Source organism: Canis aureus, chromosome 38 (genome assembly GCF_053574225.1).
Source record: "Canis aureus isolate CA01 chromosome 38, VMU_Caureus_v.1.0, whole genome shotgun sequence".
Taxonomy (NCBI): Eukaryota; Metazoa; Chordata; class Mammalia; order Carnivora; family Canidae; genus Canis; species Canis aureus.
In genome coordinates, this window is record NC_135648.1 from 2077370 (window position 1) to 2105197 (window position 27828).

Sequence of the window (27828 nt, forward strand, 5' to 3'; positions counted from 1 at the left end):
ACCTCCGGACCACAGAGACGGCGGCGGCCTAGAGAAGCCGGCCGCCCGGAAGGGGCGGGGCGTGGCGGGGCGGCTTCCGCTCGGCCCAGAGGCAAGATGGCCGCGGCTGGGGGCGGCTCCGCGGCCGGCCCGGGCAGTCGGAGTCCTCTCCGCCTGGTGTCCTTCTGCGTCCTGCTGGCGGGTGAGTCCTCCGCGCGCGAGCTGCGGTGCGTGCGCAGAAGCGCCGGGATGGGCCAGGCCGCGAGCGCCGCCGGCCGGGCCCCCCTCTGGTCCCCGCGCCCTGTGAATCCTCTTTCGTCCCCGCGACAGACGTTCCCCCCGATTTGCCTCCCCCCCCGCCCCCCGCGGCGCGCCGTGTCTCCCCAGGTCCTCCCCGGGCCTCTCCCTGGACGTCCTGGGAGCGTCTCACCTGAGCGCTCCCTCCACCTGCACCTCCCTGCACCTCCCTCCTCCTCCCTCCTCCTCCCTCCTCCGCACCCACCTGTCAGCCAGGACAGGTGTCGCTCCAGCTGCCGCGAGAGCTCGGGGGCCGCTCGAGGTGGACGCGGCCTGGCTTTCTGCGTGCGGTGCCGCCGAAACCCGCGTCCCTGCGTTTTGCCTTCGTTTGTCTCATCAGTAAAGTGGGACGAAGGTGGCCGTGGCTGCTCCTAAGCGCTGAGACCGCGGAATAACGAACGAACGACTCAAGGAACTGGAGGCGCTGGAGGCTTGGTTTAGGCGCTCGGATGCCGCGGTGTAGACCTTGCTGGGTGGGTGGGCCAAGCCCTAAGATGCAAACACTCCTGGATGCGACCGACCGTCACTACCTGCCCCCAAGCTCGCGCTGTCTCTGAAGATTCCCGGAGGAGAAAGGATAGTCGGTCGCCCCACCCCGCAGCCACATACCGGGGACCGAGGGCTGGCACAGCGACTGGTGGATCTGTGGCAGGAGGTTGCTCCCAATCCTGCAAACATGCCTCAAAAAGCTTTTTTTTTTTTTTTTTTTACGATTTTATTTATTCATCAGAGACACAGAGAGAGAGAGAGGCAGAGAAGCAGGCCCCATGCAGGGAGCCCAACGTGGGACTCGATCCCAGGACTCCAGGATCACGCCCTGGGCTGAAGGCGGCTGAGCCACCCGGGCTGCCCCTCAAAAAGCTTTTTATTGTAATCTCCATTCTTGGCCCTGGCATCCTTTTGTTAAGTAGGTAGATACAGACATACAGGATAGGAAGCAGAAGCGTGCTGGCCCGTCCGGGACCAGAAGCTGGTACATCCTGAGGTTTCGTGCTTCTCCTTTAGGAAGTGAAGCTTGCTTGCTTTTAGCTTTGATATCAGTTGCCCTAAGTGAAATTTGTAATGACTCTCTGGCACCCAGCTGGGTGCATTCATCCGTCCCCCCCATACCGCGTCCAGGACATGAGAAGAGTGGACATTAGTTAGCCCCATTTCAGAAAGTGTGATATACCCAAGCCGTACAGCGAGCAAATGACTTGATACTGGCAATATCTCTCGGTTTTTCCTAACTCTCTTTTTATCTTCCTATCAGGTTTCTGCAGGGGCAATTCAGTGGAGAGGAAGATCTACATCTCCTTAAATAAAACAGCTCCTTGTGTCCGTCTGCTCAATGCCACTCACCAGATTGGCTGCCAGTGTGAGTTGAGGTTGGATTTGTGTTTGTGGCCATTGGTATTTCTGTGCCCTCGGTATAAAGATCTAGGTTTTTTTTTTTTTAATATTTTATTTATTTATTTATTCATGAGAGACACACATAGAGAGGCAGAGACACAGGCAGAGGGAGAAGCAGGCTCCATGAGGGAGCCCGACGTGGGACTCAATCCCAGGACTCCAGGATCACGCCCTGAGCTGAAGGCGGCGCTAAACTGCTGGGCCCCCTGGGCTGCCCAAGATCCGCGTTATTGCTTCAGAGTCTCAGCACACAAATTAGTCCACGTGTGTAGGAGATGACAGAGAACCGTTTGTCAAGACAGGCAAGATAATGAGTAAATGCTGCATACTTAAGCTTCTTGTAGAGCATCTCGTTTAACCACCTCAGCCCCATGGAGTAGATTCACTTATTAGCCCTGTTTTACAAATCACAAAACTGAAACTGAGAGAAGTTGAGTAACTTTTCCAAGATCATCATGCTATTAAGTGATGAAACTTGGAATTGAGCCTCATGGTCCAAGTTCTAAGCCGGGACTCTTAACCATCCACTAGTTAAGGTAGAAAACTACTGTCTTCTAAGGAAAAGGAAGCCTCGTATATTATGGAGCCCACTGTCACCAGCACTCTGAATAATCTTTTTGGAACCAAAATGGGCTTCGTTAAGGCAGTGGACTCTTTGAAGAGAAGACGTTGAGAAAGCCAAACAGTTGCAAGAGGAATTAGTAAAGCATTTAGATTTGTCTTTATGCCTTTATACCCAAAACAGGGCACCGTGACAATATGGTTATAAAACTATGCAAGGGGAGAAAGCCTGATTCCTCTGCTGCTTCACCTGCTGTCTTCAGTCTTCAGATATTGTTCTTCTGTGAATAGTTGCTCTGTCAGAATGTAATTGGGCAGTAAGCAGGAAACTTAGAGTCAGGTCTTGGCTGCCTTTTTTTTTGAGAGAGAGAGAGAGAGAGTCCATAAGTGGGGTGGGGAGCAGCTGAGGGAGAAGGAGAAACCGATTCCCAACTGAGCAGGGAGCCCAACATGGGGTTCAATCCCAGGGCCTTAAGATCATGACCTGAGCCAAAGGAAGACCCTTAACAGAGTTACCCAGGCACCCCAGATCTTGGCTGCTTCATCATTAAATTGGTTACGTATGAATTTCAATACCTGTAAAAAAAGCTAAAATACATGTGCACAAAGCTGAAAGTCAAACTACCTTGTATAGACTCTAATTGATGATGCTGCATAAGCAGCGTGGTCCCAGGAGTTCTATGATTGCCTGAAACCTTCCAGATTGGTAGGAGGATACACACTGGGGAGGACCCATCCTTCCCAGAGCTGTACTCTGTGTTAATTGTGCTGTGTCCTTGTCACAGAACGCTCTGGAGGTAGATTAACTGGCTCCAGACAGTTCCGAATAAAATATCCGGACATCATTCTTTTTTTTTTTTTTTTTAAGACTTGATTTTTTTAAATTTATTTATGATAGTCACAGAGAGAGAGACAGAGACAGAGACATAGGCAGAAGGAGAAGCAGGCTCCATACACCAGGAGCCCGACGTGGGATTCGATCCCGGGACTCCAGGATCGCGCCCTGGGCCAAAGGCAGGCGCTAAACCGCTGCACCACCCAGGGATCCCTGGACATCATTCTTAAACTGGATTTGTGGGTGGAGGAGAGCCAGGTCCAGTGTGGGCTGAGATCAGACTGCTGGGCTTGCTGGAGCTCCACTCTCCTGCCAAAAGGCTAGGGCCCCCATCCTCCCAGAGGTGTGTGCTAAGATAACCTCTTTGGAATGAGTCATTCTGCTTCATGTTCTTAGAGCAGCTCTGTAGGAAGCAAAGCAGTAGCCTGTAGAAGTAAGCCAAGTGCCAGTACGAGAAACGAGAGGGGTGGGGTTGGACTCTGGCCACTTCCTCATGGAGAGCTTGTCTCCTTTTCAACTTCTAAGTCTTACTTCACATTTGTCCATCCCAAGCAAGCCACACCCTCTTTAATTAGGATTGCTAACACAATAAACTTAAGGAAAAAAGATGTAGGTCTGATTTTCTAATTATAATGCTCTGCTTCTCTTGGCTCCTTTTATTTATTTTAAAGATTTTATTTTGAAGTAATCTTTACACCCAACATGGGGCTCCAGCCTCCAACACAGAGATCAAGAGTCACATGCTCTACCGGCTGAGCCAGTCAGGTGCCCCTTTTGGCCTCTTTAAAAGTGCTCAGAGGAGGCTTTATGTAGGTTTCTTTCCTTTCCTTCCTTCCTTTCCTTTTTTAATCTGCCTCCACTATATAAGATGAATAAGGCCTGAGAACGTTTCTCCTCATCAAAGGCCCAGAGAAAGTGAGCAAGCTACTCCAGACTACACAGTCACCAACTGCAATCCAGATTAGAATCCAGGTGTTTCATTCCAGCGTCCTGGCTCGTCTTCTCTGTGTGCTCCTTGGGCCTGCAGTGATACACATTGTTTTGCCTGAACAGCTTTTCCTTTTTCGGTGATTCATGTGGCAAGGACTGTTGCCTTTTATTGAAATGAGAACTGCCATTTCATAGCTAGATCTTTATTGTAGCCAATCCACATTCTGATATTCCTCTTAAGTTTATTATTATCATCTCTCATGAACTTATTAGGTACTTATTCTGTGTAAGACATAGTTGAAGGTTGGGGACTTGCTTCCATGTCTACAGTTTACCAGTTTCCACAAAAGAAACCTACTTGGCTGGAGGTCAGAATGTGGGTAAAGTTTTTGTGTCGTGCCAGTTAGAAATATTTCACGGCCTTGACCTAGAACCATAATTCTCATGACTGGCTTCGTATAATAACCATATGGGGGCGCCTAACTGGTGTAGTTGGTTAAGTGTCAGACTCTTGGTTTTGGCTCACATTGTAATCTCAGGGCTGTGAGATTGAGTCCTGTGTCAGGCTCCACGCCCAGCGTGGAATATGTTGGAGATTCTCTCTCTGCCCCTCCCAGTCATGTGTGCTTGCTGGCTCTCTGTCTCTCTAAAATAAATCTTTAAAAAAAAAAAAAAACCTATATGTAGCAACTTTGGAAAGTGCACATACCTTGGCTTCAGCTTTAGAGACTTTAATTTAGTAGATCTGAGATGAAGCCCAAGTACCTGTTTTTTTAAAACTCCACAAAATGTTCCACAACCAGAGTCAAGAATTACTGCTCTAAGACAATATGCAAATAACACATCCAATTTTCCCTGGGTTGAAGGCTCATGGGGAGACCGTAGAATGTCTCTACGTGAATCACTAGGGACTTGACAGGCATTCAGGACTGTGAACCGCCCATCCTCTACTGCAGTGCTTCCCAATCTTTGTCATTCTTGAGACACATAGAAAATGTTATTTGTGTGGCATCCTGGCATATATGGAAATGGATGATATTTGTAGGGCATCCTGGGGTAATGGATGAGTCTGCTGGGGGTGACCAGTCTAGGGCCTTTGGAAAACCTAGGTCCCCAGAAATGAGGGGGAGGTCAGTATCATCTCATTGCTAACCTAGCAAAGCCCATCAGTTGGGAAGCCGTCTTCTAGAGACCTCAAAGTTCTTGATTAACCTTACCTAAAACTGGCTAAAAGCAAGTAAAGTCATTCCCAAATAGGGCAAAGGAATGGAGACCCAGGGGGCATCTGGCTCAGTCGGTTCAACATCTACCTTCAGCTCAGGTCATGATGCCAGAGGCCTGGAATTGAGCCCCACGTCATGCTCCCTGCTCAGTGGGGAGCCTGCTTCTCCCTTTGCCCCTCCCCTGCTTGTGTTCACTCTCTGTCTCTGTCAAATAAATAAATTAAATCTTTGGAAAATAAAAGAAGCCAAAGGAGTCTACACATGTGTTCTCACAAAGAAGATTCGTGCTAGAACTTTGAACTAGATTTAGGAATCTAGAACCTGCCATTTCCTAGAGAAAATACAGGTTTGAAAACTTTGGTGTCTGCTTTCTAGAAATTTCAATGTATGGCCAAATGAGGTTGAAGGAAGAGGGCAAGAAAACGATCGTACAACCTTTCTGAGATTTAGCGAATGAAACCTCTAATGAGTAGACTTCTTGGGCTCTCTGGTGGCCCTCAGACAGAGCCGGGTGACTCAGCCTTCAGTTCAAGTCTAAGGCTGGCGATGGCGGCATTCATCCAACGTCCTGTGCCACGTTTGGGGGATAAACGATCTGCAGAATCAGTGAAGCAAAGTCAAAATCGTCAGCTGTGAGAGCTTTAATGTGACCCGTTCCATCCTGGCAGCTTCCGTCAGCGGGGACACGGGGGTCATCCACGTCGTGGAGAAGGAAGAGGACCTGCAGTGGGTGCTGACCGACGGCCCCAACCCTCCGTACGTGGTTCTGCTGGAGGGCGCGCTCTTCACCAGGTAGGGGCTGTGTGTGGCTGCTGGGAAACCATGGCCAAAGAGGGGAAGATTTGAGGGATTGTCCTCACCCCTGTGAATGGAAACATCCTTTGGCTGCCCAGCTCTGGTCGGGGCAGGGGTGGGAGTGAGTCGCAGGAGAAAATATGCACTTGCAAAGGAATCATCTTGGTGACCTTATAAATAGAGCTCCAGGGAGGAAGGAGGGGTCCATAGGGTCCCTCAGAGATTAAACCCTGAGCTCAGGTTGCATCATAGTCCTCACTTAGGAGTTAGAGGCGGAGAACGCAAGAAATGAGTCAAAGGTTGTGGGGGGGTTAGTTTTTTTTTTTTTATGTGTATAGTTGACACACAGTGTTACGTTAGTTTTAGGCAGACAAGGAGTCAACAGGTTGGATTCCATTAGTTCCCCATTTGTTTCCATCCTTGGGGGCAAGATATTGGGCCTCTGATAACCTGTCCATCTTTCTTCATGGTGTTGCCTCCCTATTCCAGGAATCTGATGGAGAAGCTGAAAGGGAGAACCAGCCGAATTGCTGGCCTGGCAGTGTCCGTGGCCAAACCCAGTCCCACAGCAGGCTTCTCTCCCAGTGTGCAGTGTCCTAATGATGGGTTTGGTAAGAGCCCCAAAGGATCAGGGGACCTCCTGTCACCCAGAGCTCGCTGTTGCTTCGGCCTCACGTCTTTGGAGGAGTTGAGGGCATGCGTCTGTCCGTGTGCGGTGGGGGCCACTGATTCCCATATAGAGGATAGTGTTTCTCTGTGCCATTCATCCCCTCACTCTGGCACTTCCCCTTCTTTCACTTCCCTTCTATCCTCCTTTTCTGTCACATACCAAGATCCCTAATCACCCAGCCTCGGGCTCCCTGATAGCTTTGTCTGATTTACTGTAGGTGGTGACAGGTTGATGCTTCCATGAGTCACCTTTTCCTCCGAGACTCTTGGTCAACCCTGGTATCCTACCTAGCCTTTCTCCCTCACTCAGTCCCTAAGTGCTTAGTGTCCCAACAGCCTGTCCTCCCCGTCCACTCCTTCAGGCGTTTACTCCAACTCCTACGGACCAGAATTTGCTCACTGCAGAGAAATCCAGTGGAACCCCTTGGGCGATGGCTTGGCTTATGAAGACTTCAGTTTCCCCATTTTCCTTCTTGAAGATGAGAATGAAACCAAGGTCATCAAGCAGGTATTGACTGCCAGCTCATAGCAATTCCAGTTGCACAGAGAAGTTTTGTAGGCTCTTCGCTTGTTGGGAGGGACCACATCTACCAGCATGCCCTCTGGAAGCTGCTGCAAGAAGAGCCACCACATTTATTTTTCTCACGTTTTCTTTCCCATTTCTGTTCTGCCTACTCTTATGGTGTTGACGGCTGGAAGAAAATGTAAACGGTGTTTGATGTGAAATAGGTGTAGAGCCCTAGTTAGGAGCTGTGAACATGATAAAAAGACTAGGAATTGAAGATTCAGTTCAGACACTTCTGACATGCTTTTTAGTTGCAGTAATCTCTGATCCTGGTTTAGCTTCTTGGTATTTACATGCATATCAGTTAAGAGGTTTGTTCCAAAGTTACACTGCTCTTTACATCAGATCACAGTAGGAACCTGGGCTGGGCCGTTCGGGATAGGGTTGTGTCATCTGTCCCCAATGAAGTCATGGAGTCTGGGCCCCTTCATGCCTCTTGGTGAGGTTTGCTCTGGGGCCTCATATACCCTGGTTTTGTACCAAGACAATGGAAGCTCAGGGACAAATGTGAGGGTGGCATCGGGAAGATGGAGCCAGGCCCTCCTTCTGGGAAGTGTGGGCGGGATTCCACGCAAGCTGCCTCAGTGGGCTCCATCTCCCTTCTAGTGCTACCACGATCACAACCTGAGTCCAAATGGCTCCGTGCCCACCTTCCCGCTGTGCGCCATGCAACTCTTCTCCCACATGCATGCCGTCATCAGCACTGTCACCTGCATGCGGCGCAGCTCCATCCAGAGCACCTTTAGCATCAACCCAGGTGGGACGGATCCGAGGCAGGGCAGGTGTCCTGGGGGAGCAGGGAATGTCGGAGGGACAACCTCAGGGAAGGAGAGAGCATGGGCAGCGAGCGTGCGGTGGGAGAAGCAGAGACGAATCTAAATAGTAGGGGAGATGGTCCACGGGGCCTTGGGCAGCAGTGTCTTCCAGGCCCCGTGTGTGCTGCGGTCTCCCTTACTTCTGTTGTCTCCCTGTGTCCTGCTCAGAAATCGTCTGTGACCCCCTGTCCGACTACAACGTATGGAGCCTGCTTAAGCCTATAAATATATCTGGGGCATTGGAGCCTGACGACAGGGTTGTGGTTGCTGCCACCCGGGTGAGCATTGGCCGCAGGTCAGGGTGGACAGGACAGAGCTGGCGGACAGCGGGCGGCAGGCCTCTTGTAGGCACGCCAGCTCCCAGAGTTCTGCAGTGGGGGGGGCTCCCATGGAGAGGAGCCAGGGGACCTCCCGTGGAGAGGGGTCTGGGCTCATCCCAGGGTACGCGCGTTCTCCTGGCTGGACGGGGCTCAGGGGCTGGGGGGGCGCCTCCCGTGGAGAGGGGCCTGGGCTCATCCCAGGGTACGCTCGTTCTTCTGGCTGGACGGGGCTGGGGGCCTGGAGGGCCTTGTCCTAATTGTCATTATCACAGCCTTTCTCCCCTGTCTTTTCTGCTGTGCCCAGCTGGACAGCCGTTCCTTTTTCTGGAATGTGGCCCCAGGGGCAGAGAGCGCCGTTGCCTCCTTCGTCACCCAGCTGGCTGCCGCTGAAGCTTTGCAGAAGGCCCCTGATGTGGCCACCCTTCCGCGCAATGTCATGTTCGTCTTCTTCCAAGGGGTATGGGCTCTTTGGCTGGGGGGTGGGGGAAGGCGGGACCGCGGGCAGGGTCATTGTAGGCGTGGCTATTGTTTGAGGAAGATCTGGGCATTTGACCTTGGCAGAGAGCTCCTGGGTGTGTCTCCATCTGTTTCCCAAGCTGAGTCCATATTTTAGGAAGCCTTTGCACCCTGACCTGCAATCGTGCCGCAGCCAGTCCCCTCACTCCCCTCCTGGTGATCTTTTGGAGGCAGCCATTTACTTTTATTCTCTGGCCCCTTTTACTGCTGTTCCCACCCAAGGGCCCTGAGGCTCCTGCCTCTCCCCACTGCCACCACAGCCTGGCCCTGGAATCAGGGAACAGCAGCCGTGGCTGAGTCGGCGGAGGGGAGGGTGAGGCTAGGAGCAGACACATGACAGCTGATGTTCGCCTCGGGCCTGTGACAAGGCTGCCCTCCTCCTTTCTGGGCTCGAGAAGTCCTGTGATACACACGTGTGAGGGAGAGTCACAGCTGGGAGGCAGGGTAGGGAGGAGGGTGAAGTCACGTGACTGCCTGAGCCGACATGAGGCTGACGCCTTTGCGCCTGGAGCCTGGGTGATCTGGCCTCCGGGACGGAGCCTGCCCTGACCCTTGGGCATCTCTGCTCCCTTTCCCACCCATCTTTACTCTCAGGAAACGTTTGACTACATTGGCAGCTCAAGAATGGTCTACGACATGGAGAAGGGCAAGTTCCCTGTGCAGTTAGAGAACATTGACTCATTCGTGGAGCTGGGACAGGTGTGCAGCACGTGTCCATCTCCCCCTTCCCTCCTCCTTCACGTCCCACTGCTGGGGCCACACCTCTCTGCTTGACCTTTTTCTGCCCTCACTCCTCTCTTCCGGGTGTGGGCCACGGTGGACGCAGGTGATGACTCTTGCTTCCTCATCTTCCCCCAGGTGGCTTTGAGAAATTCACTAGAGCTTTGGATGCACACAGACCCCATGTCTCAGAAAAACGAGTCTGTACAGAATCAGGTAATCTGAGCATGCTTCCTCACTTCATGTTTCAACAACTCAGAATACGGGCACCCCTTGCCCAGGCCCTGTCCCCCCACACTCCTCAGCCCCCAGGGCCTGTGAGGCAGGACCTCGGGTTAGGCAGCCACTGAAGGATGAACAGCGTGGCTGTCACAGCTCCTGGGGAGGAACTGGAGCTCAGCCCGTGTGTCTGCGTCCCTGAGACAGGCAGTTCTGCCTCGGTACCCTAGCAGTGGATGGGGGGTGACTAGCTCCTTTCTCCCTGCGGCCCCACGGGTCCAGTTGTCCAGGCTGCCCAGCCCGTGTCCTGGCTGTGTTAGACTCTGCACCCGGATCGTCCTCCACATCCTCGCTACATTCCTCTCAGGGTCTTGCTTTAGGCCTGTTTTTCTCCCGAAGTGGTCTTCCTGCCATTCCAGTGTCCACATCCACTCTGCTCTGGGCTCCCCTGTGGCATTCAGTGTAGTTTTGTGGTATCAACGTCCTCCTCCGATTCTGCACAAGTAGGAAGTTGAGCATCTGTGAGGATGAGACTGTGAGCTGCAGGACACTCAGCCTCGACCCCAAAGGCTTGAGGAATGGGGGTGCAGGAGGGCTGTGGGCAGCTCCCCAAGCTGGGGACTTGAGGTAGGGGGCAGGGTGGGCCTCGAAGAGACCCCCTCCAGCCTCCCTGTGCTAATCCCCCCCACCAGGTGGAGGCCCTCCTGAGCACCCTGGAGAGAAGTGGTGCTGGCGTCCCTGCCGTGGAGCTCCGGAGGCTGAACCAGTCCCAGCCCCTCCCACCGTCCTCCCTGCAGCGCTTCCTTCGGGCCCGGAACATCTCCGGCGTCGTTCTTGCGGACCATTCCACGGTCTTCCATAACCGGTAAGTTACCCAGGCTGCGTTCTTGTCGTTCTAGGAGAGAATAGACTCGACTCTATTCTGAGGTCTGGGGTCCGTAGAGGGGAAGAGTTCTGTGTCGAGAAAGATCACCACGCTCCCCTGTCCAGATGCCGGGTCAGTTGTGTTCTTGGTCAGTGGCCCGCTCACATGTAGGCAGGTTGCTGTCATCTGAGAGAACAGGCTCCCTGCCCAGCCATCCTTGCTTGGCCGGCCTCCCCAGCTCTCCCGAGGCCTGGGTCCCTGGGGCCGCCAGCAGAGGGCAGCATCCCCAACAGGAGTGCCCGTGGCTGGAGGACGGGCTGCCGCTGGTCTGGGGCCACCTGGAGCGCTGCACTGCCGGCAGACAGTTTTTGTACTCTGCTCCATAGCATGTTCTTGTTGTTGGGGTACAAGTGTCCCCTACAGATGAAGGCACTCCAGAGATAAGGGGGGAGGCCTTGTGGGTCCCTCTCCTGGTTTTGGGCGCCCCAAGCTGCTGCTAACCTAAGCTTGGAGCTAAGAGGGGACTTCTCACTAGGGCTAGACTGCTAGGCCCCCAGCTTCCCTTCCCTCTGCCAGGAGTCAGATGGGTTTCTGAGTAAAAATGCGAAAGCTCTGGTCCTCTGACCCCAGCCTAGCAGCACCTTCCCATCCGCTTAGGGCAGGGATGCTGCGGTACCCGAGGCCAGCCCTTTCCTCCCTGCCTGACCTCTGCAGCACTTTGGGGGGCGGGATAGTCCTCATTTGCAGACATCAAGCCTGGTTCTGTGCAGGCCGGCAAGGACTGGTGCTGAAGGCTGGGAGCGCTCCTCCTGGCTTCCTTTCTGAGACCCGCCTCCGCAGGGCTCCCCGAGGAGCATAGGGTGGCTGACCCAGCGCAGTGTTGTGCGTCTGGGAGCAGACCCCTCATCTCCCTCTGCGCCCCCCTCAACGTTAATGTTCATTGAAACCGTCAGGAGCTCAGGTGATGGGGGCGTGCCCCCAAAAGTCCTCTCCGCCATCCTGCGGTCTCCAGCCCAAACAGTGCGGAAGCGTGTCTTCTGGTTGGAGATCTCCCAGGCAGGGAGACACCCGCAGGGATCTATGCGCCTTCCCACCTTGTCTGTCAGGAAGGTCCTTGTGTTTCCCTCTCTCCTCCCATCTCCGGTCCCCACGCCGTCTTTAGTACGGAAGCCTCATCGTCTCTTCCTTCCCCCTGGCAGTTGAAGAGACAAGCAGGCTCCGGCAGGAAGGGCCTGTGGGGGAGGCCGGGCGGGCCGCCCAAGTGTGGCCGACGCTCACGCCGACGTTCACGGTGGCTCTCCCGGCAGCTATTACCAGAGCATTTACGACACCGCAGAGAGCATTAACGTGAGCTACCCGGAGTCGCAGAGCCCTGAGGAGGACCTGAACTTTGTGACAGACACTGCCAAGGTAGCCCCTGGGCTGGGGGCGGGTGCGGAGAGCACGGCCGTACCGAGGTGAGAAGAGGTGGCCATTCAGCGCCCGCTCACCTGCCGCAGGCCCTGGCAGATGTGGCCACGGTGGTGGGACGTGCCCTGTACCAGCTTGCGGGAGGAACCAACTTCAGCGACACCATTCAGGCCGACCCCCGCACGGTAAGAGCATGGACCCTGCCTCCCCTCCGGCTCCTCCCTCGTCCGCTGCCCCATTCTTTCTGTCACTTGCCTCTTCTCCCAAACGTGAGAGCCCAGTGCAGATCCCCAATGCCCTAGGGCCCCTGGCTGGGCCTCGTCTGTGCCCTGGTGAGCCGGCCTTGCTTCCCCAGCTCCCAGCCCCCAGCAGGGTCTCCATGGAGAACTCTCCCTGGGCCCCGGGGCACAAGGCTGTCTCTTCTCACTCCCGATCCTAGGTCACCCGCCTGCTCTACGGCTTCCTGGTCAGAGCCAACAACTCCTGGTTCCAGTCCATCCTCAGGCAGGACCTGCGGTCCTACTTGGGTAAGCACCTGCTGCAGGAATGACCCCTCAGCCAAGGAGGGGATTTTGTTTTCCCTTGTCTCCTTTTCTTCTCCCCTGTTTTTTCTTTCTCCTGATCCGTGTGGGATCCGTTTTCCTGATCTTCTCTGTGGCTCCTGCCCACCGTGGGCTCTTCTTCTGTCTTCCGCCCGCATCCACCTTCCACCCCCCAACCCTCCCTTCCCTGCGGTCTCCGCTCAGGGGACGGGCCTCTGCAGCACTACATCGCCGTCTCCAGCCCCACCAACACCACTTACGTGGTCCAGTACGCCTTGGCAAATCTGACTGGCCAGGTGGTCGACCTCACCCGAGAGCAGTGCCAGGATCCAAGTAAAGTTCCCAATGAAAACAAGGACGTGAGTGGTAGTGGGTGTGGGAGGTCCCCCCAGGGCCCCTTTCCCCCAGGGAGGTCCGAGAACATCCTAGGCCCAGAGGGCCCCAGGGGGCTGGGATGGAGAGGTGGAGGGATGCAGCCCTTTGGACTGGCTTGCTGGGGAGGCTGCAGCCTGGGTGGAGGCCCCCCGTGCCTGGGGTGAGGGAGGATCGCCTCGGCCCCCACCATGGCCCGCGTTTCCATGCAGCTGTATGAGTACGCGTGGGTCCAGGGCCCCCTGAATTCCAACGAGACGGACCGGCTGCCCCACTGCGTGCGTTCCACAGCGCGCCTGGCCAGGGCCCTGTCCCCTGCCTTTGAACTGAGGCAGTGGGGCTCCACCGAGTACTCCACGTGGACCGAGAGCCGCTGGAAAGACATCCAGGCCCGCATATTTCTGATCGCCAGCAGAGAGCTGGAGGTGAGCCGCAAGGGCCCTGGAGATCGGAGGTCGCCTTACCCTGTCCTCTGCTGCCTCTTGCCTCACACCCCCTCTTTTGTCCCATCTGCCCCACATTGCCACAGAAACCTCCCGCAGCTCTGTCCCCCGTCAGCCCGCATGCCCCATTAGGAAGCCCGTTTCACAGAGTTCTGGTGTGCATGCATGCCGGAGACAGGCTCCCAGGAGGTGCGCCTCACCCCGGGCCCCCCACGGCTCCACTCCCAGCCAGCATTCCCACCTGCCGGCGCTGGGATATGTGGGATCCCACAGCTACGGAGTCCGTGTCAGGGGAAGTCAGTGATGTAACAGCCTCCAGAGAGTCAAAGCCGTGGGTCCTGACTTCAAGATGCTTAAAATCTAAGACAAGGTGGAAGGAAGAACAGGGATCCCTTCTCTCTCCAAATGGAGAGACTCAGGCTCCCTGTTGGGAAGATGTTACTTATGATTGCTCAGGACTCGGTGCTTGGAGCCAGCTCCAGAATTTGATGAAAGTGGGTCGAGTTCTGAGAGCACCTTTGTCCTTCCCTGCCCCCCGCAGTTCATCACCCTGATGGTGGGCTTCGGCATCCTCGTCTTCTCTCTCGTCGTCACCTACTGCATCAACGCCAAGGCTGACGTCCTTTTCATTGCCCCCCGGGAGCCAGGAGCTGTGTCTTACTGAAGAGGAACCCAGCTTTTCCTGCCAGCTCCCCCATTGAGGTCCTGGATCACTTGTCCCATGGGGACATAGCCAGTAGTTTGTCACCAGAGCCTCCGTGGGCCTGCTCAGCCTGCAGTCAATGTAAAGAAGTGGAATTGCCCAAAAGAGATGGGGAGGGAGAAACAAGTCACCTGTCCTCTCCGGCTCCCCCTTCCCGGTTCCCCTGGGTCCCACCCCCGCCAGGATCTGGGATGGCAGAGAAGCTTCTTGCTCCTGTTGGACTGCTAGCTGCACACCCTGACGACCTCCTTACGGCCCCTCTTCTGCCCTTTCCATCCTGCCCAGGACCGCCCCCTGCTCCCCACCCTACCCTGTGCCCAAGCATTTCCTGTTTCCTGACCGGGAAGGACAGGAAGGCCGAATGCCTGGAACAGACTCCAAGGAAGCCCTGAGGAGCAGGCCTGGCCATCTGGGCCATGCCCGCTGCCTCCCTCCTGCTGTCCTGTCTGCCGACCCCTAGATGGCACAGCCGGGGGGGCGCTGCTGGGTGGGTGTCCCACCGCCTGCCCACAGTGCCCAGTTGTAATTTTATTAAGCTGTAATATCTATTTTTGTTTTGTGTGTGTGCGCGCGCATGTGTATGTGTGTAAATATATAAATAGCAACTTTCATTAAAACAGACTGTCCCACGTAACCCGGACGCATTACTGTTTCATGGGCTGCTGGGTGCCCTGGACTGCAGGCCCTCTCTGGGTCCCCAGGGGCCCAGAGGGTGAGGCTCTGTCAGGAGCGGTGCATGTCCTGGAAGCAGGGCTCCCGGGGAGCCTTGGAGCCCCTGGTGTCCCTCCTGTGAGAGCCACCAGGTGTTTGACAGGCGCCCCTGTTCAGTGTGAGACGCGGGGCTGGGGGACGGAAATGGAGGGAACCAGCCCGACCTTGAGTGACTCGCGGTTGGGGTGAGGGGGGGAAACAGGTGCGATCCCGTGTGATGGCGTGCGATTTACCCGAGCGCGGAAGGATTCGGGGCACATGGGGGGCATTCGAGTGGCGGCTTGGAGTTCAGCCGTGGAAGCACAAAGCCTTGAGGGCGCAGCCACATTTGGTGGGAAGGACAAGCTTTTCAGGGCGCGGCAGGAGTGAGGCCGGGCCAGGGGGGCCAGGGGCGAGCGGAGGCATTGGGCCTGCTGCTGCGGGCGGGCGTCCTGCAGGCCCAAGCCAGCGAGGCTGCGACTCCCCTCGACAGAGACCCTGGCGCCTGTTCTGGGTCCTCCTGGGAGCACAGCTAGGGTGGGCGCGTCGCCGCTCAACGACGGGGAGGCCTGCTCCTGACCCAGGCTGAGCGGCGGATTTTCCCTCGGGCCCCTCCGGTCCCCCAGCTCCCCGGGGGGGGGGGGGCAGATCTGGGCTCCGGGATGTGGCCACGAAGCCTGCCCCCCCCCCAGGCCCAGGCCCGTGCTGGCAGTGGGCAGGGCGCAGCTGCCACCGGTGCCGGCCGCCTCCGCGCCTCCCGCGGCCAACAGGCGTCCCGGCGGGCCGGGCACTGAGCGCCGCGTCCTGGTCCTGCTGGCAGCTCGGGAAGCGCAGGCGGGGTCCCAGCGTGGGGGCTGAGCAGGGTGGGCGCCGTGCCCACCAGCTCACTGCTGCCTTCCCTGCCACCCCCCCACAGCCCCCACAGAGACCAGCGATACGCCGGGCTCTTCCCGTGGCTTCTGGGGAGGCGAGCTCTGCAGAGGGGCACAGAGCCCGGGCTGACGCCCTGAGGGCCCCTTTTCTGAGACCTGGGTCCAGCTCCTGCCCGGGGCGACACCCCATGGGACTGGCTGGCAGCAGGTCAGGGCCACAGGCTGAGTCCTCACCTGGCTGCCCCGCCTCGCTTGGGGCCTGGCACAACCCGGGCAACATGTGTCCCCTCCCTACGCCCACCGCCCCCCCACGGGGGCTGACTTGCTGACCGCCGCCCCAGGGCTGCTGTCTCTGCCTCCCGCAGCCCCTGTCTCCACGCCCAAGGCTGCCCTGACAGCTGCTGTTTCTCCCCCGGCTTCTCTGAGCGAAGGGCCTACTCCCGCGGTCCCCACATCTGGGTCACCACTCCCGAGGGCACAGCCCGCGAGGAGGCGTTTCATCCAGAGTCTGCTGCTCGCCCGACATCCCACCGTATTCAGCAGGACTCTGTTTCTTCACAGAACCACAGAAATTGAAAATGCACGGTCTAACTCGTTTAATAAACAGAGGGAACCGTTTGCCAGAGGAGTGAGTGGCTCGCCCAAGGTCACAGCAAATTAGAGCTGAGCCGAGACTAGAACACTTCACGTGCACTGGCAGGCACGGCAGTGACGAATGTGGATCGAGCTCGGCTGTGGGCAAGGGCGCTGCCCCCGGGTCGCAAACGGCTATGATGAGATCCTGAGATCCGGCGCCTTCCCTGGGATGCAGGGCCTAGACGGCAGGTGGGAGGCCACACCAGACAAACATCAGGGCAGCACGTGCCCCATGCACAACCCGCACTAGGACCAGGTTCTAGGTGAGCTCAGGGTGCAGAAGGTCGGCTTGGGCCGGGCCCACTGTCACCGGGGAGCTCAGGGCCACTCTGTGGGGCCACAGACAGGGCATCCTGGCTCTGGGCCTCCCGTCCCCTCCATGCCGCCTGCACTATGGGGAGGTGGACTGCGCGGCTGCTGTCCTGGGCCCTGCCGCTTGCTCGGATGGCAGGATTAAAAGGCTCATCAATTGTTGGGGCACCAGGGTGGCTCAGCCGGCTAAGCCTGCTAAGCAGCAAACACGTTGGGTTGCAGCTCAGGTCACGATCTAGGGTCATGATCTCAGGCTGGTGAGATCCAGCCCCTGGTCGCTCCGTGGGTGGGTCCGTCGGTCGGCTCCATGCTCGGCATGAATCTGCTTCTCCCTCTGCCTCCTCAAGCTCTTTCTCTCAAATAAAGAAACTCTTAAAAAAGAAAAAAGGGGGTTGATCAATTCTTGAACTTTCTAAGGTAGTTAGGAAGTTTTCCTTCCGGGGGAGAGGGAGGCCTGGGGGGCACCTATGTCCTGGAACCCCGGGACCCAGAGAGGAGTCTGGGGGCGGGGTGGGATTGAAGCTAAAGTGACTCTGAGACTGGGCATCCCATCCTGGGACCGAGCCCCATGCAGGCTGCGGTTCAGAGGCGCCTCAGGTCTGACCCCTCTCCCCACCTGAAGGCACATGCAGAAGGGGCAGGGGGCCCACAGTCCGCGTGCAGACGGGTGGAGACAGGCAGCCCGGAGCCCCGGCCCCCGCGTGGGCAGGAGCGCAGGGGCCACTCAGGAGGCCCAGAGATGATGCAACGGCGAGTAAGTCTCGGGCTCCTGCGGGCAGGCCGCGCGGGGGCGGGGCCGGGGACCCTGGGGTCCCCTCCTGCCCACCCCTCCAGAGGGGACCTAGAGAGCCGGCGGGAGGGAAGGAGAAACGGGGCTGCAGGGCCACCTGCGAAGAATAAAGTGTTCAGGGAAACAGGAAGTGGGGCGGCCCGAGCCGGCACGGGGACGGGGACGGGAGCCGAGGGGGGGACGGCCGGCGGGCGTGGCTGCGAGGGGACTGGGCCCGGGGCTGCTGGTGACAGATGGGTGGACACAAAGAGCAGAGCTGCGGGGAAGACAGATGGAGGGGGAGGGGGAGGGGAGGCTGGAGGGGCAGTGGTAGGAGGCCCTAATGAGATTGGAGCTGGGCTGGGGCTGAGGAGAGGTGAGCGCGGAGGCGAGAAGAAAGACGGGGCCGCCTCGGGAGACAAAGGCAGCGAGGCCGGGGGCCGGCGGCGGGCGGAGCGGGCCGGCGGCCGCGGGAGAGGGGGGCCTCCAGCCGGGCTGGCCGCCGAGAGAGTGACAGATTGCGCGGTGCACCCGAGTGGAGACCCGCTGTCACCTTCCCGAGGCACAGAGAGGGGAGCCGGGGGAGGCCGGCGGGACGGGCCGGGCGGGGGCCCGGGGAGGTGAGAAGGGCCGGGCGCCCCCGGGAGCCCCGCCGGGAGCCTCGGCCCCGCCGCTCCGGACCCACCGGGACGCGAACCGGCTCTCGCGGCGCAGCGCAGCGGGGCCACTGCCGGGGCAGGTCAGGCGGTGCGGCGCGGCGAGGGTTAACGCCGTCTGCTCGCCCCGCCAGCCGCTGCCTGGGCGGGTCCCCAGGGCTCCCCACATATGTCACCCCCTCTCCTGCCAACGCCACTGCCTCCCAGCTCCTCCAGGCCCTCCCCCCTCCGGGGGCGCCCTCCCCGCACTCCAGCCTCCAGCCGGCCTCGCCTCCAAGGCTGTGCCCCGGGCCAGGCGGGGCCACCCGAGGAAGCGACTCCCAGGGCCCGCACACGCAGGGCGGCAGCGCACCCCCAGCCCAGGCCCCCGCTCCAGGTCTGGCCACCCTCAAGTCGCGCCCGGGTGTCGGGGTGGGGTGAGCACGCTGCCCGGCACGTCCCCTGTGAGGGCGACAGCACCTCCCCATGTCGCCGGGGACTAGATGGCCTCAGTCAAGATCAATGAGCTGGCCAAGGTCACCAGGCTGGGGACCCAGGTCCACCGGCTCCCAGTTGCCTAGAATTATTCTTTGCAGCAAGGGCTCCGCGCTCGTGGCTCCCGTTGACCTCGGGCCTGCCTCCCTCTTGGCGACTCCCCGGAAGGAACAGAAGTTGAATCCCTGAGAGAAGACAGGGGCCGGGGGAGCCCAGGGTCTGGGTGACGCGCGCGGGCCCCAGGGCAGGCCCCAGCCCCTCAGCAGCAGCGGCCCTGGAGAGGGGACAGCTGGGGGCTGGCTGGGGCGACGGTCTCCCGGGCCTCACTCATCAGAGCCAAGCAGCCACAAGGAGGGAAGCCGCCGGCCCGGCCGGTCCTCCCTGCCTTCCGCCCCCCACCCCAGCAGCCCCCTGCTTCCCTTCCCCCACCCCTGGGTCCCAGGCCTTGTCTCCCGTCCTCGGCATTTTTTGTTCCCTCACCACCTCGGTGGCTGCCTCCTCCCGTCTGCATCTCCCCAGCACCCTGCAGGGTCATCCCTGACTCCCCGGGTCTCCCCCCCCCATCCCGGCGGTTCCCCGGTGTCTCTCATGTCCCCCTGCACACCCGCCTCCCGCGCGTGTCACCCACCGACAGTGCTCGCACCGCCCCACCCCTGCCCGCTCCCCTCCTCTCCCCCCCACCCCGCGCTCTCTCCCTCTCTCCTGGGTCTCTCCGTCTCCCAGTTTCTTGGACGGGGCTGAGGGCAGGGGGCGGGGGAGGTAGAGTCGCTGTTGCTGGGGGCTCATTAGGTGGAGATTGGTTTTTAATCAGCACCATGGCAATGATGATGCAAGATCTGAGCCGCCACCTGATCCCCTGCCCCCGGCCCCCTCGGCAAGCTCCTCTCCCCTCCGGCTCGGCCCATCTGCTGGCGCCTGGGCACCTGTCTGGGCCTGCCCAGGTGGGAGCTGGCTCCTCCCAGACCTGGGGCTGAGGAGGGTGGGGAGCCCGGGGAGGATTCGCAGGACTCCCCTTGGGGAAGCCTCGCCCGCAGAAAGCCCAGAGGGGGTGGATCAGCAACAGGGAGACGCGATGCCGCCAACAACCTGCAGGTGGGCTGTGCCCCTCCTAAGGGGGGGCGCCCTTTATGCGGTGACTCAATCTCCACGGCAACCTAAGAAGCAGCTACAGTTGACCCCATTTTACAGACAAGGACGGCTGAGGCTCAAGGGGCTCTGGCCCCCGCAGCAGCCCGCTGCCCCGCGAGTGCTCCCAGCCCCTCCACCCTGGAAACTCACTGGCGCCTGGGGAAGACACCCCCTGGCCGGGCCGGGGTGAGGGGGACAGAGCTAGACACCCGAGCCCACCCGCACCGCCCTGCGCTTCCCTCGCTCCCAGCTCCTGCCGCCCTGCAGCACACACGCACCCTCGCGCTCGAACGCGCGTGCACACGCACACACGGGCTGCAGGCAGCCGGGCTGCCCGCGTGGACGTCATCGATGCCTGTTTGCAGACAGTTCTGTCGCTGCTTTTCCTGCCGCTGTCTGCTGCCCCGGCACCTCCCCGCTGCCGCCCGCCACGCCTTGTCCCCGTCCTTCCTCCTCCCTGGGCCCTTGCTTTCCTCCCAGGAGCCCCTCGTCCCGGGGGGGGGGGGGGGGGGCGGCCCAGAGAAACTCCTGGCGGGCTGTGTCAGGAAGACGACCCCGCTCCTCTGGGCACCGGGGTGGGAGGGAGACCAGGGCTGGGATGGAGGGCGTGGGGGACCGGGTCCCCGGGGGACGGGCACGGGGGCAGGGCCCCGGCAGGAGCCAGGGCAGCCTGCCCACGGGTCCGCGGGCACCGGCTCGGCGAAGGCGGAGAGCTGGGCGACAGCGAGGCCCCTCGGGTCCCCTCCGGCGTTTGGGTGCTGCCCGCGCGCACTTTTCTAGCTTTCCCTGTGCCGGGCTCGGGGAAGCCTCCCCCGGGGTAAGGACGAGGGGGAAGGGGCCGCCAGAGTCACGCTGGGCCTCAGAATGGGCCCTGGGCTCTTAGCTCTGGCCTGCTGGGGGCTGTGTCCCTGCCGCCTCGGGTGGGGAGGACGGGGTTCATCTGTGATCCTGCCCTGGCTCTCGCCCCAGCCCCACCCCTTCCCCCGGCTCTCCATTTCTTGCTTATGAAATATGCATGGAGAACAGATGTCCCCGCTCCCCTACTCCCTGCCCCCCCCAGGGCCAGCCCCCACCCCCAGCTCCCCGGAGGTGCGGTGGGGGGTGTTCCCAGGTCCCCCTGCCAATGGCTGCCCGGCCTGGCTGTTTAATATTGATGGCGGGGGGGCCGGGCCAGCCAATGGAGAGCCGGGGGTGTGTGTGTGTATCTCCATATATATACATAGGGCTGGGCCAGCTCAGGTGTGTATGCGTGTCTGTGAGTGCGTGCGGGTGTATGTGCGTGTGTTCGAGTGCGCTGGCCCCGTACCTGGCCAAGCCCTCCCCCTCCCCCTGGGCCCTCAGTCCCCACCATGTGTACCCCTCTCATCTGCCCCGGAGCCTGTACAGCCGCGCCGCGAGGCCGCCCCCGAGAGCTCTAGAAAGCTGGTCACTAACTTTGCAGACGGATGAGCTCTGAGCAGCCAGAGGAGCCTGGGGCCGTCAGCGCTGCCCCCTGTCCTGCCAGCGTGGATCCCCTCCCAGGGTCTTCCTAGGTAAAGGGAGAACTGTGGGCTGGGGAGGGGTGGGTGAGCCCCCTCCCAGCCCTCCCCAGTGCCTCGCCCCTGCGTCCCTGCACGCCCTCTTCCCCATTCCTCCCCTTGGACTCTCTGCGTCTGTCCCCAGTCCGGGGGCGGGGAGCACGGCAGGCAGACGTGGGGCTGGAGGTCCTCCCCGGCTGCTTGGGATTGCCGCTTTCCCCATCCTTGGAGCCTGGAACTTTGGGACCAGAAGTGGCTGTGGGGTGAGGACTGAACGGGTAAACAGAAGCTGCTGCCGGGACTGGAGCTGGGGGGGAACAGCGGGGCCAGGTGGAGGTGGGACGGGGGTCACACTAGGGTGTGGCGGGGAGGGCAGGGCAGGGCCATCAGAGGGGAAGGACCGCCGGCCCAGGGCAGGGGCAGGACCGCGCTGTGATAGCCGCGCTTGAGGCCCGCAGGATGGGCAGTCGGGACAGTGACCACGTACTGGAAGGTACTGCCCCGGGGCTTGTCACGCTGCTGTCATCCCTCTTGTTCCCTTGGAGCTGGGAATGCGCAGCGTGTCCTGAATTTCAGCACTGACCACCTTCTGTTTTGTGTGATGGTTGTGCGTGTGCGTGTGCGTGTCAGACGAGGATGCCCCCGCACCCACCACCCTCCCGCACTTAGTAACCTGTCAGCTACAACTGAGCCTGTCTCCCCTGAGGGGGTGGGGACCCCGGGGAGGAGTCCAGCAGGCAGGAGAACCAGGCTGCAGGGGAAGGGACGGCAGCTCAGCGCTCCTGCTTCCTGGGCTCACGCGAGTGGCCCACTCTCCCCGCTCAACACTTCTCCCAAGCAAAGCCTTTCCCAGCCCCTTGCCTGCTGCCTCACCCTAACCTCCGCTGGCCCCAGGGACAAGCAGACCTTAGCCAAGTCTCCTAGAAGCTGGCACATCCCCCCCCCACCCCCCACCCCCCGCTGCAGGCCACATCTGAACTGATGCTGGGCTGTGGGAGGACTCCAGGATTCCTTCCCCTCATCGCCTTTGTGGAGTCCCCAAGAGCACCAGGGAGTGGCAGCCCAGGGCTGAGGGTGTTGAGGACCGAGGGAGAGGCCGGCTGACCCTGAGCAGGGCATCGTGGTCAGAAGAGATACCATCCCTTGACTCTAGTGGACAGGGCGGTCGGATCAGGTGTCGCGGCGGTCATGCTGGGGGTGGGGGCCGGCAGAGATGGCGCCGGGGCAGCTGTGCCGAGCTCCATATGTCCCAGTCCACCCTACAATGGGCAATCTGCGTGCGTATCCCCTCCCCCCCCCAGAGGCCGCGAGGCTGGAGAGGGGCCCTGGGAGGGAGGGGAGGCAAGGCCACAGCTCTCCCATCACAACTGGGGCAGGTGTAGGGGCACGGCCAACCTCTCCTGAGCTGTGACCCCAGTTTTGCTCAGTTATTTTTTCTTTCTTTTTATTATCATAAAATATTTGTATGATGGTTAAAAAAAGCAAAACAAAACATGGAACATAAAATGTACCATTTGAAGTGCAGAGTTCAGTAGTGTTAAGTATCCTCGCACGGTGATGAAAGAGATTCCCCAGAACTTTTTCATTTTCCAAATCTGAAACTCTACACCCTTTGAACACTTCCCCTTTCCCCCCACTCCCCTCAGGCCCTGGGAACCACCATTCTGCTTTCTGTTTCTGTAAGGCTGACTGCTTAGACACCTCAGATCCGTGGCATCATACGGTGTTGGTCTCTTCGTGACAGGCTCCTCTCTTTTAGTACAATGTCCTCAAGTTGCGTCTATGCTGCAGCATGTGATCAGATCTCCTTCCTTTTTAAGGCTGAATAATATTCCACTGAATGTCTCCACATCTCTATGTGGCCAGCTGTGGATGGACGAAGATAACCCAGCTGGGTTGTTTCCGTACCTTCGTTATTCTGAGTAGCACTACAGTGACATGGAAGTGCAGATTTCCTCCTTTTTTTTTTTTTTTTTTTTTTTGGCTACTATCCAGAAGTGGGATTGCTAGATCATCTGGTAGTTCTATTTTTAACTTTTGGGGGAAGCCTCCATTAGGTTTTCCATAGTGGCTGCACCGTTTCACAGTCCCACCAACACAGCACAAGGGACTCGGTTTCTCCACGTCCTCACCAACACCTATTATCTTGTCTTGTTTTTGTTTTGATGGCAGCTGTCCTCATGGGGGTGACATTTTAGCTCATGGTGGGTTTTTGTTTTGTTTTGTTTTAAAAAGATTTATTTATTGGAGAGAGAGAGAGAGAGAGAGAGAGGGAGAATAAGCAGGGGGAGCAGCAGAGGGAGAGGGACAAGCAGGCTCCCTACGGAGCCCAGCGGCCTGGAGCGGGGAGCCTGATGCGGGGCTTGATCCCAGGACCCCGGGATCATGACCTGAGCCAGAGGCAGAAGCTTCATCGACTGAGCCACCCAGGACCCCCTCTTTGTGGTTTTGATTTGCTTTTCTCTGGTGATGAGGATGTTGGGCATCTTCTCATGCCTGCTGGCCATCTGTGTATCATCTTTGGAGAAATGTCCATTCAAGTCCTCTGCCCATTTTTTAATCGAGTGGTCTGATGTTTTGTTGCTGTCGGAGTTCTTTTTTTTAAGATTTTATTTATTTTTTCATGAGAGATGAGAGACAGAGAGAGGCAGAGGGAGAAGCAGGCTCCATGCAGGGAGCCCGACGTGGGACTCGATCCTGCGTCTCCAGGATCACGCCCTGGGCCGAAGTCAGCGCTAAACCACTGAGCCACCCGGCTGCCCCAGAGTTCTTTATAATATTCCAGATACTCACCCCTTATCAGATGCATGATTTGCACGTGTTTTCTCCCGCAGCTCTTGCCTTTTCACTCCCCTGCTTGTGTCCCTTGACTTGGAAAACTTTTCAAGTTCGACGGAATCCCATTTGTCCACTTTTGCTTTGTTGCCTTCCTTTGGGCGTCCTAGCCAAGAAATCACTGACTGCCAAGTCCGATGTCAGGACGCTTCCCGGTGTTTTCTTCTAGGAGCTGCCCAGCCTGGGGACTTTAATCCTCCTGCTGGGTTTTACCCTGCCCCGCCCCTCCTCACCCCTCCTCCTTTCCTGTTGCTCCCTTCTAGGATTCTCTCCCCTTCTTACCATCTTTCCTCCTTCCTACCCCTTTGCGCCTGTCCACCGGCCTGTCCCCTCGGCGCCTTTCTGCTGTTCCCCCACTCTTACAGCACCCTCCTCTGCTCCCCCATCTGCCGAGCTGCCCCTTCTTCCTCCCTCCGCCCCAATCAATCCCCCCTTCTCTCCTCCAGGCTCCGGACTGGACACCTGACCATGGGACCTTGAAGTGGCTCTGACCTCCTCAGCTCAGTGGCCGACCCCAGTCCCTCAGGCCCTTCCTGCCCCTCCCACAAGCGGCTCGCAGGCTCCCAGCGGGAGGGGTGGGGAGGGGACCCCGATCTTCCTGGGCAGGGGCCTTCCATCATGATGCTCAACTCAGACGCGGTGGAGCTGGACCTGCCTCCCACCCACTCCGAGACCGAGTCGGGCTTCAGCGACTGCGGGGGCGGGGCGGGCCCCGACGGGGCTGGGCCTGGGGGTCCGGCTGGCCAGGCCCGGGGGCTGGAGCCGGGGGAGGCGGCCCGCAAAGACCTGCAGCACCTGAGCCGCGAGGAGCGGCGGCGCCGGCGCCGGGCCACAGCCAAGTACCGCACAGCACACGCCACGCGGGAGCGCATCCGTGTGGAAGCCTTCAACCTGGCCTTCGCAGAGCTGCGCAAGCTGCTGCCCACGCTGCCCCCCGACAAGAAGCTGTCCAAGATCGAGATCCTGCGCCTGGCCATCTGCTACATCTCCTACCTGAACCACGTGCTGGACGTCTGACCGGGCCTGCCTCCCGCCTCCACGGGCCCCTGCACCCGGCGCGCGCACCCAGTCCCCCAGGCCCCCGGGGTGCAGGCAGGGCGCCCTGGGCTGGGGCTGGGGCTGGTGGAGCACGACCTGGGCTCACCTCGGTCCTGTCCCCACCCCCAAGGCGATGCTCGGTACCTCCCACCATCTGCAGTGGGCCCCCCCACCCCGCCACCCCCCCCCCCCCACCCCCCCCCCCCCCCCCCCCGCGCTGGTCACAAGTGTTTGCCAGGGTCCAGTCCTTGCAGGGCCTCCTAAGCACCCCCCCTCCCCGGCTCTCTCCAGGGCTGCCCCCTCTCCCACCCAGGACCCTGTCTCTGTGTCCCATCCCTTCCCTGCCTCTCCTGCCCCTGGGAGGGAGGGAGGGGGCCTGGGCCCAGGAAGGGGGCTGCTTCTCAGACCTCTGGGCCCCACGCTGCTGGCCAGGGGGACAGGCAAGGCCACGCAGGGCTCTCCGGAGCAACAACTGCCAGGGGAGGCTTAGTGGCCGCGAGTGACGGGGAGTTTTCTCTCTCGGAGGCTCAGCACATGCAGACCTCGGATCTTACTTGGTACTGAGTGCCTTGTCCTCTCTGAGCTCCCTGCCCCCTCCCGCCCAGCCTCCCAATTTTCTCCCTCCCTGTGTGCAGCCACAGAAAGGAAACCCTAGGTCCTGGAGGATGGATGCTGGCCCCGAGCTCAGCAGAGGGCCCGGGCAGTGGGGGAGCCAGACCTCACAGCTGCTTCCTCCTCCCAGCCCCCTGGGAACAAGCGCAAAACCCACAGGGCTTCCTCCCTCAGCTGCAGGGGGGATGCTCGGCTCCCTGGGACCTAGGGCCAGTTCATTTGATATATACTTTTTCCCTTCCTTCAGCTCACCTTCAGCAAAGGAAGACACCCCCCATCCCGCTCCCCACCCCCAGGCTCTCTGTATCCCCCCAATGTGGCTTTGCCCGTCTGCTCACGGCAGCCCAGGGTCAGCAGTGGAATGAAGGGCCGAGGCCCGGCATAGAAGAAGTGAGCCCACTGCCCTTCCCACGCTCCCTCCTCCCTCACACCAGACTCTGTGCTCTACAAGGATATTATTTATTTACGTATTTATTTATTTATTTGTCTATTTATTTACTTATTTATTTATAAATATTACTATTTATTGCCGAGTTGTGCACTTTGGGGTAGAGTGAGGGAGCTCCTGGCAGCCCTAGCTGGGCCTCTCTTGCTTCCTCCCTGGTTCTCCTTCCTCTTTCTTACTCCTTCTGCAACTCCAGGAGTGTGTGTGGGGAGATCCTCTCTGCTCACCACACCCACACCTCTTCCTCAGATCCACGTGTCCGGACACCCAGTCCTCTGGGATGGTGCCCCTGCCCCAGCTCCAGGGCTCCTGGGCTCTTCTGTAGCTCCCTCCCCCCAGACAGTTCCACCCCGTCCTGCCTGCCTTTTTCTCTCTCTGGCCCTCTCCCATGACCTCTCACTTCTTCCTCATACCCCCAACAGTGGGCCTCCAGGCTCTGTGTCCTGTGTCCTGTGTGTGACCCCCTCCCGTTGCATTTCCAATTTCATACAAAAAAAAAAAATTAAAGTGACCTCGTTCTAGCACCAGGTATGGCTGTGGATCATTCGATTGGGTTGGGAAGCTAGCCTAGGCATGGAGGGTCCTCGGCTTTGAAGGCTGTTTGATGGGGCCCTGAGAGCTCAGCGTGGTGGGTAAACGGGGAGAGAGTAGGAGGGGCCACAGAGTAAAGAGGTTGCAGGGAAGGGTGTAACACACTGGTCCCAGTCCCACCCCACGTCCCTCCATCTTGGTATGCACCGGGTGCCACTTTCTGGCCCTTCTGATATTGCGCTTCTGCTCTGCTCTCTATGGGCCTGAGAAAGAGCTCGAGTTCCCAGTGGAACCCAAGTAAAACATGTGTCTGTAAGTCCATGCTGCTGGGAAAAGCCATGACACGAAGCCTCTCCTCCACGTTGTCTGTGAGCTGGGTGGGTGCCCAGAGAGGAGGTGGGCCTCGTCCAAGGTCACACAGTCAGGCAGAGACAGAGGTCAAGTTCAAACCTCGGTTCCTCCTGTGGGGCCCTGCAACGCCCTGCTTCCCTGGAGTGACCCAGGCCGCCGGGTGAGAGTCCGTGGGCCTCACAGTCTAACAAGAACGTGGATAAACGAGCGAGTATTCCGTTTGGTGGCCAAGATGGCAAAAGGTCTGGAGACAACCGTGCAGGAGGACAGCTCCCCGGAGGATTCAGCGTCCTCCCGGTAGGGGCAGGAGGCCCTCACCTGCAGCCGCGGGTGGGGAACAGCCCGGGCCGCCCTGGGGAGCCAACCACACGGGCGGGAGGACGTTGCGGGAAGTGGATTTTAACTCTAGGAACAACCTCTCAACCGGTGCGGCCATCGGGCGGCGGAAGTGCCGTGGGGCCAGGAACCAGGACCGCTGGAGCAGCGACGGACCGAGGCAGGCGGACGTTCCTGGTGGCCTGGTGGTGGGGCTCGCGGGCGGCGGGGGTGTGACGGGAGCAGGGGGGCAGGACCACCCCGCGCACCCCTGCCCTTGCCCGTTGGGCTGGAGGAGGTGCTGAGCCCGGGGATGAGGACACAGGGCGGCGGGTGGCAGGGCACGCGGGCCCTGGGGGGTCACTGAATCCGGCCCCTCTGTTGTGGAGGCAGGTAAGCGGACCCCCGCTGCGGGCGGCCGGGCCTCCTCTGCTGGCCCGCGGCCCCCTGCCCCCCTTGTGGCTCGGCCCGCTGGA

At 59.4% G+C, this 27828-nt stretch overlaps 2 protein-coding genes across 2 annotated transcripts; both read left to right on the forward strand.

Annotated features, from left to right (window-relative positions):
• Positions 1–25: 25 nt before the first annotated feature.
• On the forward strand, positions 26–14805 carry NCSTN (nicastrin). The gene is made up of 17 exons (XM_077886619.1): positions 26–181; positions 1529–1633; positions 5886–6009; positions 6502–6623; positions 7044–7189; positions 7853–8003; positions 8230–8339; positions 8686–8838; positions 9492–9596; positions 9756–9833; positions 10529–10701; positions 12009–12111; positions 12201–12296; positions 12551–12638; positions 12858–13012; positions 13238–13450; positions 14010–14805. The coding sequence occupies exons 1-17, from the start codon at positions 97–99 to the stop codon at positions 14130–14132; spliced, it is 2130 nt and encodes a 709-aa protein (XP_077742745.1). The 5' UTR covers positions 26–96; the 3' UTR covers positions 14133–14805.
• Positions 14806–23982: 9177 nt separating this feature from the next.
• NHLH1 (nescient helix-loop-helix 1) lies at positions 23983–25243 on the forward strand. The gene has a single exon (XM_077886896.1). The coding sequence runs from the start codon at positions 24679–24681 to the stop codon at positions 25075–25077; it is 399 nt and encodes a 132-aa protein (XP_077743022.1). The 5' UTR covers positions 23983–24678; the 3' UTR covers positions 25078–25243.
• Positions 25244–27828: the final 2585 nt, after the last annotated feature.